At 38.1% G+C, this 15521-nt stretch overlaps 1 protein-coding gene across 3 annotated transcripts in view; it reads left to right on the top strand.

The window, feature by feature from the left end:
• Positions 1–15521, top strand: part of KIF25 (kinesin family member 25) — a 32342-nt gene that overhangs the window by 7601 nt on the left and 9220 nt on the right. For all 3 annotated transcript variants that reach the window (XM_004935526.5, XM_040698607.2, XM_040698608.2), the window contains 7 exons: positions 573–676; positions 1964–2052; positions 3666–3708; positions 7270–7337; positions 10737–10811; positions 14271–14420; positions 14624–14800. In XM_004935526.5, the coding sequence (XP_004935583.3) occupies positions 573–676; positions 1964–2052; positions 3666–3708; positions 7270–7337; positions 10737–10811; positions 14271–14420; positions 14624–14800 (706 nt within the window). The remainder of the gene's footprint in view (positions 1–572; positions 677–1963; positions 2053–3665; positions 3709–7269; positions 7338–10736; positions 10812–14270; positions 14421–14623; positions 14801–15521) is intronic.

Here is a 15521-nt window from a genome sequence, read left to right as displayed (position 1 = left end):
GTGAGATGTTTTTCTATGAATTCAGAACCAAGAGAAGCTTCATTGCATGTAGCAAAGGTGTGCGTTGGTACTTAGGTGGGTGATGTTTTTAATTTGGCCATTGTTCAGTTATTTCTCAGGTGCTTTAGATGAAGATTCTATTGCTAAGGTTAAATACTGTGGTCAGAATTACCAATCTGAAATTACGTGGAATATTTCCTAAGCAGAAAGCCCAAAGTGTGTAATTCAGAGACAGCATGTGCTACCAGTTTAATCCTAAAATAGAGATTGAATGTGAGAGAATTATAGAAGAAACATTCAAGTAGGCTAATTTTGAAGTTGTAATGGGCGTACATCAAACTGTAAATCTTCTATGTGTTAGCTGAGTAGTCCCCTGCTTAGAAATACTTAGTCGCATCTGAAAATAAGGCTATTTGCCATCTTTCCCTGTGAAACACATATAGAAGTAATTTGTAAAACAGAGAAGCGTCCTTTATTCTTCTGTTATCTGTAGGCCTTTTGCATGAGCTGCAATTGTAAAGCTTATTTTGAAAAGTCACACTTGGTTCTTTAAAACAACTTCCTTCTTCCAGTGTTTCAGATGAAGGCTTTTGATCTTGAGCAGTCCCTGCAAGAGGTGACAGGGAGATACGAGAGAGAAAAGCAGAGGAGGAGAGCTCTACATAACAGCTTAGTTGTAAGTATCTTGAAAGGCAAAACATCTTATTTTGATTTAATTATACCCACAGCTTCTTCACCAATGAAACTAATTAACGTACTCCTCCTGGATGTATCACTCTCAACCAGCATCTGTCTACGTGTGGTACATTTCTACGTGTGGTACATTTCTACATGTGGTGCATTACAATAACCTCAGACTGTTCTTTTTACATAAGCATCCTCCACGTGCATTTCTGGAGTATTTTGTCTTAAGGAATATCATCCATCTTGAATAGTGTGCAGAATTTTACTTTCGTCATCGCATTCTCTAGTTGCAAAATACCATTTCTCATCTGGCAGTTCCTCTACAATATGAAATTCCAGGTAAATCAATTCAGGTTTGATTTAGTACAAATGCTCCTCTGAAACTGTTTTAGAATTCTTAAAATGATCAACATGAAACTGCAGAATTATCTTCATTTTATTTTTCCAAGCACATCTTGCTGTACCTGATGGTTCATTTGGGATTCATTGTTTTGCTTTTTGTTCTTCAATTTCACTGCCTCCTCATCTCCCCAAAGGGCTAATTAGGGGTTCAGTGACCTCACTTTTAGAGAGATAGGCAACATTCAGTCAAAGTTCTTCTGAGTTTTTCTGCCTGGGAAGAACTTTCCATATTTATTGGAAAGCACTTACCTCCCAAAATCTTTCTTGTGTTGCAGTTTGCTGAGAGGATATTCCCCAAGGCAGTGTGGGGAGTGTTCGCTGCTCATCACAGGCAACCTGTTTTCAGCAATACAAAATGAGAAGTGATCACAAACCAAAAGGAAAGAAAAGCACCAGGTTAGATAAGGAAAAGTCTGAAGCAGCCTGGAGAGAAAAAATCAGTACTGGCTTTTCAGTCATATATGAACTTAGAGTGAAGAGAAAAAAGAACAAAATCTTTTATATCCTACATCTCCCTTAGGGTTGCTGGATGAGACGTGCAGCGTTTAATCTTAGCTACTGTGTTAATGTCAGTTAAAAAGCTCAAGTGAAGAGGAAGAAGGATGAAGAGGAGAAAATGGCTTTACTGAAAGCATCTTTTGTTATTCATAGAGACCGAAGAGGGGTATGCCATTTCAGAACTCTGAAGAGATTATACTTTCTCAAATAAAGTTATGAGAAAGCAAATGATACTGAGACTATTTTATCTCCACAGAGTCTAAGGCTGTGATGTTGCAAGCAGTTGCCTGCTTTCTTAAACATGTATAAATTTCTGTATGCGAGTGTGTTTGTCCTCTCCAGCATTTGATATTAAATCACGTTAACGTTCTAATTCCAGGAGCTGAGAGGGAATATCAGAGTCCATTGCAGGATCCGACCATCGCTGCCTTTTGATCATGCTGCTGGACATTCGGTATCACAAGAGAGGTAATTTAGTATGGCTGTGTTACATCTTCTCTGATTCACAGTTAATGTGAAGAGAAAACAATGGCCACATATATAGGAGAACAACGGTGTTCTGTTTCATTGGGTTTTTTTTCTTTTCTGTTTTCATGTGTGTGGGGATACTGTGACAGAATCATTAAAGATATGCATATTCTTTCTTCTTTCTCCTGCTATCTTGGCATTAGCCAACCTTATCCCTTCATCTAAAACTATGTCCACCTGAATAGGAAGACATAACAGTCGAACAATCCAGGATTATCTGTGGTTTGGCAGAAGTAACACAGCTGTAGTCAATGTAGACTACATTCACTGCGCTGTACAAAGACTGGGATACAGTGTTGTAATAGCAACTGTCAGAAATCATAGGTAGAGGAATGCTCTCAGCATTACTGTTGGTTTTTTTTTTATAATGCTACAGAATGGATTTGCTGTCAGCACAAACGCTGGTGATTCTATTTCGGTATAATTTGGCTCTGCATCCCTAATTTATAATACACTTACTGTAACTGAAGTGTCAACACCACTCAAGATCCAAAGGGAAAAGAGGGATTAAGTGCAAGTATGTGTCATAACAAGCTGAATTCTCCATAGATGACTAACACGAAAGAAAGTAGGGGCTGAAACATATACAAACAGAGAAAGAAGGGGAAAACTATGTGGGTGGCTAAGAAACAGAAATATTATCATCTGACCTATCAGAACATGATTAATTTGGGAGTTTATTTTACTTTTTACTGACTACTTTTTCCAAAAGAGTACATGCAGTGTTTTAAAGTTTGTTCATATTTGGCAAATCTTTAGAAAAAATATACAATTATTTTAATTAAAATAATGTAAAAATACCAGACAAGAAATTCCAAGGAGCCTAAAGGAGAAACCTGCATTAACCTGTACTCCATATACATGGAGAAGAACCAATGCTCTGTTTTTGTTGCCGTATGGAATAGAGTAGTTGGGTGCCAAATCACAGTGTAAAGCAGGGACAAACGCATAATTGTTAAGACAAACTTTTCTTAATATATAAAAAAAAAAATTAATTAACACTGATTACTAAAACTAGGGACTGATTCTGAAAACCCTTACACACATGAGTGTATACACTTCAGCATTCCCAGTCATTAGGTTTTAACTAGTAATGGATGCAGAATTACTTCTGACTGCATTTGCAGGATCAGGACCAGATACCTACAAAGAGGGTGTTCTTCATTTTAATGCACTAAAAAGGGAAAACCTCTTCTTACAATCTCACATTACCATCACAAAACAATACAATGGTTTGCATGTGAAGTACTCTGAATAATATTTGCTCTAAATTGCTTTTTTTAAGCAGATTATTTTGCTTGATTGAGCTTTCATGATTCACAAATAACTGGTGCTGGCATGTTCTTGGGGTGCAGTAGTAACAAAGATATGAAAGATGCTCTTTAGATAGCATGCCATTCACAGACATTTTGAGCATTGACTTTCCTGAATTAAATGGAACGTTAAGGTTTGCAAGGTTTTCTTTTTGGGTTTTGGGTTTTTTTGTTTTGTTTTGTTTTGTTTTTTGTTTGGTTGGTTTTTTTACCCCTATTGGTTTCTTTTTTTTCTTCCAGGCACAGAAACTCTCTAGAAAATGTGGCATACGCCATTGATGATGTGAGTATATTTGATGGTGAAATTCAAGAACACGCTTACCAATACTTGTAAAGAGAAACAAAAGGGATATGTGAACCAGAGGTATAAAAATTGATAGGGTAGGGTGGCTTTTTTTGTCAGTTGGTGCCCAGCTTTGTTCTCCCATGGTGCAATAGCAGCTGATCTGTGCTGTTTTCATCCTGACTCTTAGAGTAGTAGAGTAGTAGACTCTGTAGTAATAATAGCTTGGAGTTGCTGTTGCTGCAAGAACTGGAGCTTTGGTGTTTGCAGCAGTCAAAACTGTTGCAGAATCCCCACAGTCAGCCCCTTTGAGCCACTTGCATTTATTGTAACCATCTCTAAATTATGGTAGGCCTTTTTCATTTTACTGTTAGAGAACAACTAATGCATTAGCATGGAAATACAATATCTCAGCAACCACAGCAGCCTATGTGGTACTGCAGTCAGGCGTATTAAAGTCTTGGCTCAAAATCCATCAGAGGAGGGAGAATGAGCATTGAGGTTGCAAATCCAGATGGTGTTACAGCATTAATTGTGGCCATTACCAAGATATAAAATTTGAGAAGACACAGTAGCGTGAGCTAAGGTCAAAGTATTAAATTAGGTTTTAATTTTCTTAGCCACCATAGTTCTTCCACAGTTGCTATATGGTGATTAGCCAAATTCCCTTAGTGTAGTGCTTAAAATATTGCTGAAGCGACCTAAGGTATGTTATGCATTTAAATCTCCTAAATTACAGCTTCATTAAGCAGATCTTGGTTGTATGAAGTGAACAATTAGAGAGATATATATGCAATTAGGGACTAATGGAGCGTATGAAGAGTCAGCTAAGACTGAATAAATATGTCAGGAGATAATCAACAGGGATCTGCAATGTTAGATGTAGTATTTCTGGATGCCATGATTCATTTATTGTGCTATAAAATTAGTCACCCATTTCTGACCTGTTATAATTTATTGTATGAAGATAGAATTAGGTTACATTTGGATTATTTTATATAGATACAGATATCTCATATTTTTGAGATCTCATAAAAATGGAATTTTTACAAAAATACAGCCACTTTAGGCTAATCTAACAGCAGGAAAGGAAAAGAATATGCACGGCCAGTTTCATTTGCTTTTAACTGCTCTAGGTGTTATGCTTGTGGCTAAGCTAAAGGTGCAATTTTCAGATAAAATCATGGAGTTTCATTCATTCCGAATCTTCTAGCAGTCAACACAGTCAAAGCTGACATTTGTGGAAATGAGGTACCCATTTTCCAGAATAGTATTTATGATGTAGAGAAAGTTTTAGATTGATGTGAAGGAAGACCCTTTGTAAGAAAGGTGCTGGGTTTATTCATTTTTCTATTTAAATTATGGCTGTTTTCCCCTCCACCTTTTCTTGGGACAATTTTGTAATAGATCAGGTAGATATAGCATTAGTAGTTGGTTACATTATCACTCTCCGGGTGCTTATCATCACCCCCATCTACAGGTTTCTTCTCTGGTGCCTTTTCCATACAGGGAGCCCTTTAGGCTGTCCTTGTCTGCCTCAGCTCCGTGTCTGCCTTGCAGTGGCTCTGTTGTAGAGTGGTGTCCTTTGGAAGGGGGGCAATAGCCTCCAGCAGATATGCAATAACAAGTGATGGGAAGTGATAATTATCACAGCTGGGTTTTGTGACCATATGTCCATATCCGCTATTCCGTATGTCTCATTTAAAATTACTTCTTTGCCTTACTGATTTTCACTTACTGAAGAGCTCCCCAGGCTTGGGTGGCAGGACAGCCTGTGAATGTTAACGACACATCCATTTGTCATTTCAGTGATTCATGTTGCCCTTAAAAAAAGCTCAGGGCAGGGGTATTTTGTGGCTTTAAGGTGAAAAGAAATGTTCTTCAGTGTTTGTGTGACAGAGCTGTGGATTTCATAGGCACTACTGACAGGGAAACCTGATGAGGTCCTGTATGCCAGCAGCTGCAGTGGATATGTTAGTGTGCAGTGATCTCCTGGGAAAGGAAAGGAATTACAAAAGCTTACATGAAACTTCTGCCTGTTAACAATGCTTTTGTTTCTGTATAATGCAAAAAACATTTTTTTCTGTCCCATTTCTAACATTATGGAATGCTGTTCTACAAGTACATTAGATGTCTGAAACAGAAAGGTGTTCCACAACTCTTTACTACTCCATTTAATACCAATACTAGCTCTTTACTACTTCATTCAATGCCAATACTGTGTAGGTCACTCCAAAAGTAATGCCTCCTATTAATTTCCACAAAAAGTGCAGCAGATGCAAAGAGCACAATACCACTAGTTGATAGAGCAAATTCCCAGCTGCAAAGATTGTTGTTCAGCATAATGACCACCATTAACTGTGCGTTTTTGTTAGTGATGAGCAAGAGCCTCCGTGCCGTGCTCATAAAAATCTGCACCAGTGGAGATGACCCACTGTTTCTATGACCCACTGCTGCTCCGATGGCATTGTTGCTGAAATGCACTACCTTCCACCTCACTGTGCTCACATCCACTGTTTGGTCTCCAGAAACACTCAACAAGCATCAATGAATGTCAATGGGTGCCATTTTTTCTGCATGGAGGAATTCAGTGCTACACCTTTGCTTCATGCATGTTTCCATGTCAGACACCATTGTGTCAGACTGCCCCTCTGCTGCTGTCTGTCACAGAGCAACAACTTGTAATGGAATGTTGATGGGACAGTGCAACCTCTACTGCCGTACCACCGACATTCACCTCTGATGTCATGGACTGACAAAATAAAGTAGGAGACATTACTTTCAGAGCATTCATCCTGGTTTGAGGGATGTAAGTTTAGCAGCCTCCTTGTTGGAGGAACAGTAAAAGTTTCAGCACTTCCATCAAATGCTGTAACATAAGCACAGGTTAGTAAGCTAGGAAACCTCATTGAACTAGATGAAGTGTTTTGTGTGCTGATGAGATTCCAACTGAACTGCTGTAAGCACTCACACTTAATTCTTTACTTTTATCTACAATTAAGCAAGATATGCCATGAGGAGTGAAAGGTCACACAACTTACTACTTAAGGCATTCCAGACTGCTGTGATTTCTCTGGTAATCATTTGAGGAGCTGCTGACACGTTTGTCCAGCTTACAAAACTGCTACATAATCCATCTGGAAAGCAGATTCTACTAAAAAATCATGGAAATCCGGCGATTGTGCGGCTTCAGTTCTTTCTCACAGCTGTGGAGTAACATGATATGCCAAGAAATGCACATCTTCTGCTCAATTTTAGGCACAAATATTCATGAAAACAGTCTGAAAAGACAGCATGAAAACTGTCCTTACAATGAAAAAATAAAAAAAAAAAAGGAAGAAGAAGAAATCTTTTTACTGTTTATCTACCTGTAGTGGCCATTAGAGAGGTTGGATTTCTAGGTGTCTGGGTTTTCTGGGCATATAAGAAGCTTAGGTTGGATCTTTCTTATGAAATGTGCATATTTTGTGTTGTTTGTTTGTTAATCTGAATGTACTCTAAGGTCCTTACTTGTGGTCTTGGTCTGTGACATTAACTGTAAGTATTTTGTTCTTCTTGTAGGAAACTGTCCTGGTAAAGTGTAGCCGTCCTGGTCATGCACCAATAAACAAGACTTTTCAGTTTGAAAGGTGAGTAGACTCATGTAGCTGGAGCATTTGTGTCGTGAAGGACAATTTTTGTAGTCATTAGTTAAAAGGAAATGTTCTTTAAAAAAAAAAATATATATATATATATAAATAGACAATTGGACAGAGTAGTGGCATGTGAAAAAAGAGCTCTCCTGATAGAAAATCTGTAATGTGAGCACTTTCCTTGTACGATGGCAGAGAACCCACATAAATAGGAGAGATTTTGAATGCAGCAGCTGAGAGGAGGGTTTCTAAGTTGGTCTTTGTGCCTTATTAGACTTATTACACTTGATTGAAAGTCAAATGTATCCAACGTGTATTGTATGGTCTAAATTAATGTTCTGAGCCTGTTTCAGCTCAAGCTGCTGTGGGTTGGCCTAACACTGCCAGTTCCTTGCTTTCTCTGAGGCGTCCTTCGAAGAAGCTGATTTTTTTCTGCTCCTGAAGCCTGGGGACTGCTGTTGTGCAGGCCACCAAATGACTGAAAATTCCTGAGATAATGCAAATCTTGAGGAAGCTTTACTCACCTCAAAGGTTACAGGACTCCCTTGATACAAGGCATATGCAACCTCTCATATGTTTGCTAAGTTATTCCCTCTAGCTATACCTAATACAGACATACCAGTCGGAGTAAATGCAGAATAATGCTGGAATTTAGTTCTGTGGAGCAACGCAGTTAATGGTATTGACACTGGACTCCAGGGCTGCTGTGACTCTGTACATGTGGTGCAGATCCTGATAATCAGGAAACGGGGTAAAAAAAAAATGTAAATCCCCCAAAGAATGCCGTTCTTGGGGAATGTTTTTTCAGCGTCCCAGCACAGCTCTTTTTTATAAACAGAAGAGCATATGGTTCTTATGAACTCAAAAATGTTTATTTTTTTAGCAACATTTTATGGAACTAATAAATGTCAAAATATTTGATTTCAGCTCAGGAAGAAAATTCCAGCTTTCAGCATGTTATGCTTTTATAATTTTATTGGTGAATCAGTTAGCAAAATAAAAAGCAGCCTGGAATTTTCAAGTTGAAATTAACATTAATCACTACACAGGGACGAATCTGTCATCATTCTGGTAAAAATAAATGGGCTTATAGAAATAGATTCTCTGGATTTGCTGCATCTTTCATGGTCTCAGATAGCTAATTGTCTGTCCGTGCCTTTAGCCACTGTAGCATAAACCAGCTGAAGCCAAACTGAAAATACTTCATTCTGGTACTAGTAGAATTTGAAGCACAGAAGCTAAGAGGAGGCAGTAAAAAACCCTTTAGGAAGCTGAGTAAATATTTGGAGTAGTTATTGTAACATTGAACCCCATGCCTTTCCTCTGAACTGCTACACATACCTGAACCTGACATAGTGAGCTATAGCTATGCTGATTTGTGGTGAAAGCACAGCCCACTAAAACTGGCTGAGTTTAGCTCTAGCTGTGGCTGGTTACAACATTTGCAAAGAGCCAAAGCCCTCAGTAGCAAGTGAAGACAGATTTGTAATGTTCTTATCTCGTGAATACCTTTTAAGTTTGGTGGCTTGGTTTGTTGTTGTTTTTGTTTTTTAATGTAGTAGCTCTGAGGGAGATGTTTTGCTGTGTTAAGAAAAGGTATCATTTCAACACAAGTTGAATTATAGCCTGAGTTGGTTAAGATACAGGATTTGGTGCTAATGAATATTTCATTGATTGCAGATGATAAATGAAGCAGAGAAAAGTGTCTGGAAGTGCTCTTGCTCTTGTACTGACCTTGGAGATGTTATGTGCAAAGCTTATAGAAGCATGTACTTGTATGCATGCAAAGCAAGGATGGAGTATTGCTATTCAGTGTCGGTGTCCTCCCAATAAGAACTGTGCCACATCTCTGCATACTTGTTGGTTTCTCAGTTTAGCATGACAGCATGTCAGTGGAATGGCAAGACAAGCAGTATTTGTCCATCAAGCCAGAAAAGTGCTCATATCCTGATTAAAGAGAGTACATTTTCATACAGCTTACAATTAGGCTGTGGAACACATTGCCACAGGATGTTACTCCAGGCCAAGAATTCAGAAACATGCAAAAAGAAACTGAATGCTAATGCTAATCATATATATATATTTGTTTGTTTGTTTGTTGAAGAAAAGATTCGACTCATGTTTCAGCTCTGAGACCAGTTTGCAGCTGTTGTTATTAGGCAGAGATGAATTACTCTGTCTCCCACCACCATAGTGTTTTTTGTTTCTTCCTCTTGCCATTGTCAGAAGCAAAATGTTGAACTAAGTGGTTTACGTCTAATTCTGTATCTGTTCATCAGTGACCCCTCGGTACAGTCTTATTTATGGAGAACACAAATACAAAATCTATGTTTGTGCAGCAGTCTACAGACTGTATTGATCAGATCCTGGTCAACATATAAAGCACTTTGAGTAACTGCTAAAGAGCCAACTGTGTTCTCCATTCAGTTAAACTTCTAGCATCATGTATTAGAGCCAAGTGTATGGGTATACTGTATGCACAGGAAAGTAACTATACTTTGTAGTCTCTGCTCCTACCAAAATTCCTGTTAGTTATTTGGCTATAAAAAGTAGAAAACACGCAACACTGTGGAAAGCAGAGCTTAACAGAAAACAAGAAAAACATTGCAACAGAAAGATAGCAGAAGAGGAGGCCTTTTCCAAAGGAAAAGGTTCATACCTTGAATTTGTAAGTGTTGGCTATTATACTCATGTTGCAGATTTGGACCATCTTCTATAACCCACATTTGTTGCTAACTGTATTCTTGTGGAGGATACTTTTTTGGTATGCTAGAAAAACACTGAATGGATTAGGATGCCTACGTTTTATAATCAGAATTTCTTCCCTTTAATGATTTCTTATTTTCAGGTTTTGGCTTTATATTATGTGAGGTTTATATTTGAGAAGGTTGGACGAAAAATTTCTTTGAAGAGCCCTGTGTTGCCTTCTTTGTTTCTTGAATGTGAAAAAGTGTTTGCAGTGGTTTTACACATAATTGTTTTGGCCCACAAATTATATTGGCATTGTTCTTTTACTGATAACTTAATCCATTTAATTGTCATTCATTCACTTTAAAACTTAGTTCAAAATATACATCGTGACTCCAAAAAAGCAGGGGAGAACCTTGAAGTTGTGGAGTTGTGACTCCCAAGGAAAGTCAACTCTTCCTCATTACCTTTTAATTTCCTGGCGTAGGAAGTCAGGTTTAGAGCAGCAATGAGTAGTTTTGGTCTGCCAGCTTCATATTGCCAAGCTAAATAGTTTTTTTTTAAACCCAATCTGTAAGTGCTATTGTCATAGAAATGTCAGCAGGTCACAAGCTTTATATCATAGGCCTACATTTTCCTTTGCCTGTACTCCTCAATTATGACAACATAGATACCTACATCTTTTCTTCATTGCACTTTGCTCATCAGGGTTTACAATGCTACTGAGTCTCAAGACACAGTGTTTGCAGACGTGGCCCCTTTGCTAACATCTCTACTGGATGGGTAAGTTAAAAGGTGGGAGTAAAGAAGTTAAATGGCAATTCTCTACTGAAATTCATCCCTTAGAAAGGATTACTTAATAGAGGCTGTCTTGTTGTGTTCTAAAGCTTTTTGGTTCAGTTTGCCTGTTTTCTTTCTAATGAACACTGAGTGGAAGTTGTTCCCATAATAAAATGGAATAAAAATAGTTGTTTCCACAATAAAAAGAGAAAACACTGTTTACAAAAATTAGCATGACAGACAAATCTGGAAAAAAATAGTTTTTTTCCTCTGCTTTCTGGCAAATTTAAGCATTGCTTCTGATGGAAGATACCAACTTTTTTTCTTTGCTGTGATTTGGTAGAACACTGAACTTTCCAAGTCACTTTTTCTTCCTGGTAGTTAAAAGCAGCCCAGAAGAGGCATACCAGGGTGCTTTAAATATTGGGAAACCCCAGGCAACCATTCACACATGCTACAGTAGAACCTATAAGGGCTGCCTGGGGCAAGAAGGCACCTATATGGCCCATAAGGCGCTATTCTGTTTTATCAAGGCTGAATGACCACAGTTGAGCAACCTTGGGACCACTCGGTTGGAGGAGTTTGGAAAAGTCCATATTACCACTGTTTTCTCTCTCTAACTTTTCCTTTTGCAGTGAGTGTAAGTTTGTTTTGGCTCAGTATGTTGCCTATGTCTATTTGGACATATCTAAAAAATACCTTGATATGCTCTACTTGCTACTTTCTAATTTGCACAATGAAAGGATCCTGTCCTGAAGTTGGGATTTTTATATTCATTTAGGAAATGTTCTGTTATTGAAAACAAAAAGCTGTCTTGTTCTTCTCGAAGTGGCATTTAAACAGAAGCAGATTTTCAGAGGAGGACAGAGTGTGCATACGAGCCATGATTCTGAGCAGCATTCCCACTGTAAATGTGAAACAGACTTACTTGGTCGGAACTTTGAACCTTTTTGCTGTTCCTGATTGTTTTGGTCAGATCTCCAAAGTGGACTGAAACAATTTTAAGCTTAAGTAGAAAGGAGCACTCCAGCCCTTTCCTTTGTTTTTCTTTTCTTTTTATTTTTTTAATGGTTTGTTTCTTTTTTCTTTTCTTTTCTTCTCTTTTCTTTTCTTTTTTTTTTTTTAGTATATGTATCCAGAGAGAAGAGAGATTATTCCATATGCAAAGCAGATAAAGTACAATAAGCTTCAGAGTTTTCAGTTAGCAATACAGGGCCAGCAAGGGACTAAGATAACATTTCCCCTTTCTTCATAATATTGAAGATTCAACCTTATTTATTTTAAGGAAGGATAAATTTCTCCTTCTTTAGTTTCCATTAATAGCGATAACTTTCCTCCTAGGGATAACTTTCTTGCTTTGAACAGCCCCTCTTCTTTCAGGAGAGCAGTATTATGAAAGTATTGGTAATCTAATTTGACGAGAAGATCTTTTCTAAACAATAATATAACTAATGAAGTAGTGTGGAAAAAGAGAAAAGTTGGGGGTACATAGGAGAATCAGAAACACAAAATCTCCAATTAGAATGAGGTTAGAAGTGGCTTCATGCTCTGTTTGAAATGGTTATGTTGGAAACAGAGCATCAACAAAGTGAACTAGACAAATGTAAATTAGTCTTCTTTTGCTGCTTGTCCTCTTGTTGAATCACCCAACCATTCATTCCCTCTTTTGTCTTCTTCAGATATAATACAGTTCTGGATAGTTTTAGTTCCTTTGGACTTTTCCTGAAATACCATTTTGACTTTGGCAGAGAGATTGTATCATGATTTGTATCTTTAAGGTTACTAGCACCTGGCTACTTAGCTTTTGATTGTATCACCTGTATCTTGTCAGAACTATATTGACTATCTAACAAAAGCTGTGAAGGGGAATTTAAGTAACTGCACTATATGAAAGTTGAAATACTTCTGAGAAGACTCCTATTCTCTTTTTCCTATGGACAGCAGCCACTTGCAGACTTCTGGCTCCCTTTTTGGTTTCAGAGATCTCTCTTTGGTTTTGAAAAGGCACTGGAAGTGTCAGGGAGCTGTGACTTGGCCAGGGAGCTCAACTATGAGAATCACTCATTCTTAGCCTAGCTGAAGACTATCAAAATTATTGGAAGCTTTTCCACTGTCATAAATGCAAGCAGAATTATGTCAACAGTGGGTACTTAGGGATATCCCTTGTTTCAGATTTACAGCTCTAATTTGTAACACACTTTGCTCTTTATTTTCAGTTACAGTTCTTTACTTCGTTATATCTCAGTCTAGACTTCCAGTTTATACTCTTTGCATCCTCAGGATTAGGAGAAACCTTATCATAGGTTCACTGACAGCAGCTTTGACTCCACAATCCCAGAAGGGTTACGAATGTATTTGTTGTGTTGCCTACATTGCTTTCTAACAGAATAAAGCTTTATTAGTAATCCTCTAAAAAGAATTGCTTCTAGACATGTTTAATATGCAAAAACAAACAACAACAACAAAAAACCCTGCAAATATATTTCTCTGCAGCGGTAATATGTAAGGATTTGATGACCCAAAACCATACATCTAAAACAATTAGATGAGGGGTATTCATTGAAATTTGCTGGCATGTACTTGAAACAGTATTTTTTGATATGAGGAAAAGCATCAGATAACCAAAAGCGGCTGTTCAGGTCTGCCACAGAGGAGCTACAGCTTAAGCAGTAAAATTTTGCTCTCTGCCAAAGAAGGAGCAAGCCTGTTCTTGCAGCTCTGATAGAGCAGAAAATCCAGCATACTGCAGGGCACTTCCAGTGTATGGGGTCTGCTAAGGTTGTGTCTATGAACAAATAAGACATAAATAGATGTATGTTTTCACCTTCTACAGGTCTATAATGAAGCAGTTCCTCCCACCATTACTCCAGAGTAGTCTTCACATTCATGCTTGTATGGAACCTTATCCAATGCCTTTGGCTTAAGATTTGTGCCTTTTATTGCTAGAGCTGTGTAATCTTTTCCAGTGGCTGAGGGCTCTGACTGAGGAGTTCATCTGAAAAGACTGTGAGAGCTGAAGAGTTTACTGCTCCCAGCTGTTAAGACGTTTGTGCTGCGGTTTGCAGCATAGCACTGTCAGACAAATCAAATGCAGCAGTGGCTTACTTTAAAATGCCGTACTGTAAACAGCAGTGGTTCAGGAGCTGATTAACAAGCAGCTCAGCAGTGCATGAACTGGAAGTTGGACAGACAGGAGGTTTAACCTCATCAATCACTCCCAGCCAAGTATCCCTGTTTTTGTCAGTTCTTGTCTTTCAAATTTGCTTAAAAAATAAAACCTGTTTAGGAGATGTTATGAGCAGTACTTTAATTTGTCAGATTTTGAGAGCTCCAGAAAGAAAGCCGCAGGACTGGTGTGTATTTTTCCTTTCAATGAGTGTTCCCAAGTTGTTAGAGCCCTAACTTGGTACCTCACCCAGTTTTGATAATGGTGAAATAAATGAAGGCCCTTTTGAATTTCAGGTACAACGTGTGTATTATGGCTTATGGACAGACAGGAAGCGGGAAAACATACACAATGTTGGGACCACAGTTAGAAGAGAACCTTGCATTTGTCAATGAAGATGAATCAGAGCTTGGAATTATTCCTCGCGCTACCCAGGAACTGTTCAGGTAATACTGATCTGATAATAGCAACCTAAGCAATGTATGCCTACAGACTTTTCACCTTAAACTTTACAGGAAGGATGAAATGTTTGTAATGCATTTATTGTTACAGTTTTTAGTTTCACAGTTACTGTTTATAGCATTTCTGGCTGCCATTTTGTATTTGAGATCTGATATTGACTTCTAGCTATCCTACTTTTATTCTCCAGGCTTATTTCAGAAAAGCCAGCAGGAAGTTACTGGGTTGAGGTTTCTGTTGTAGAAGTGTACAATAATGAAGTTTTTGATCTTCTGGCCAAAGACAGTTGTGGAAAAGTATTTGGCATCAAACGTGACGTTGTCACAACCAGAGAAGGAAAAAGTGATGTTCCATTGCTTACGTATGAGTGAGTACACGATTTGATCTTTATCATCCAATCATGACTGAATGTTAACGTGATGCCTAGCTGGCCATAATGCCATTACAGATGTCAGAACTTGCTTCTAAACTACGAGTCCTTAGCATATACAAAAGAAGATATTGGATGGTTCCCTCTGCTTCCACTACCCCAGTCAATTAGACTACAAATGTCAAAACACTTCCAGCATTAACAGTACCATTATTTTTGGTCAAACTGCTGCATTAGCAACTTTGATTCTTATTTACCCATCGTGATGGCAAAGGGAGACCTAAAGAAAGGAAGGCTAAAGCTGTACTTACTGTAAATTGTTCTTGTATGTATGTCCTAAGTATTACAGAAGTTTGTTCTAGCGCATGTGGGGATAATTCTGGATGTTACATACATGTAGTGTTTAAAGCAAATTCTTCTTAAACATAAAACCCCTTGGCTAATTAGATGACAAAAATATCGTGCTTATATCAATTTGTGCATTAACAAGAGTGAGTCTGTATCAGATATTTTAGTAACACATGTCTTGTTTATGCTGGTATTAAATCAGCATTAATAAGAATACAAGTTGACAAGCAGCACTTGCAGCACTAGAGGGGAGAGGCTGCCCAGTGGAATTAAGCTACTGGCCATCTTTCTGTGAGCTCCTACAATGTGAACAGATCCCAAAAGGGCACATTTCTGCTTTTGCACAACAGGGAGGCATAGGAACTTAGAA

The sequence above is a fragment of the Gallus gallus genome, chromosome 3 (genome assembly GCF_016699485.2).
Source record: "Gallus gallus isolate bGalGal1 chromosome 3, bGalGal1.mat.broiler.GRCg7b, whole genome shotgun sequence".
Classification (NCBI taxonomy): domain Eukaryota; kingdom Metazoa; phylum Chordata; class Aves; order Galliformes; family Phasianidae; genus Gallus; species Gallus gallus.
Note: the sequence above shows the minus strand (reverse complement) of the source record. Positions and strands in the feature narration are given on the sequence as shown.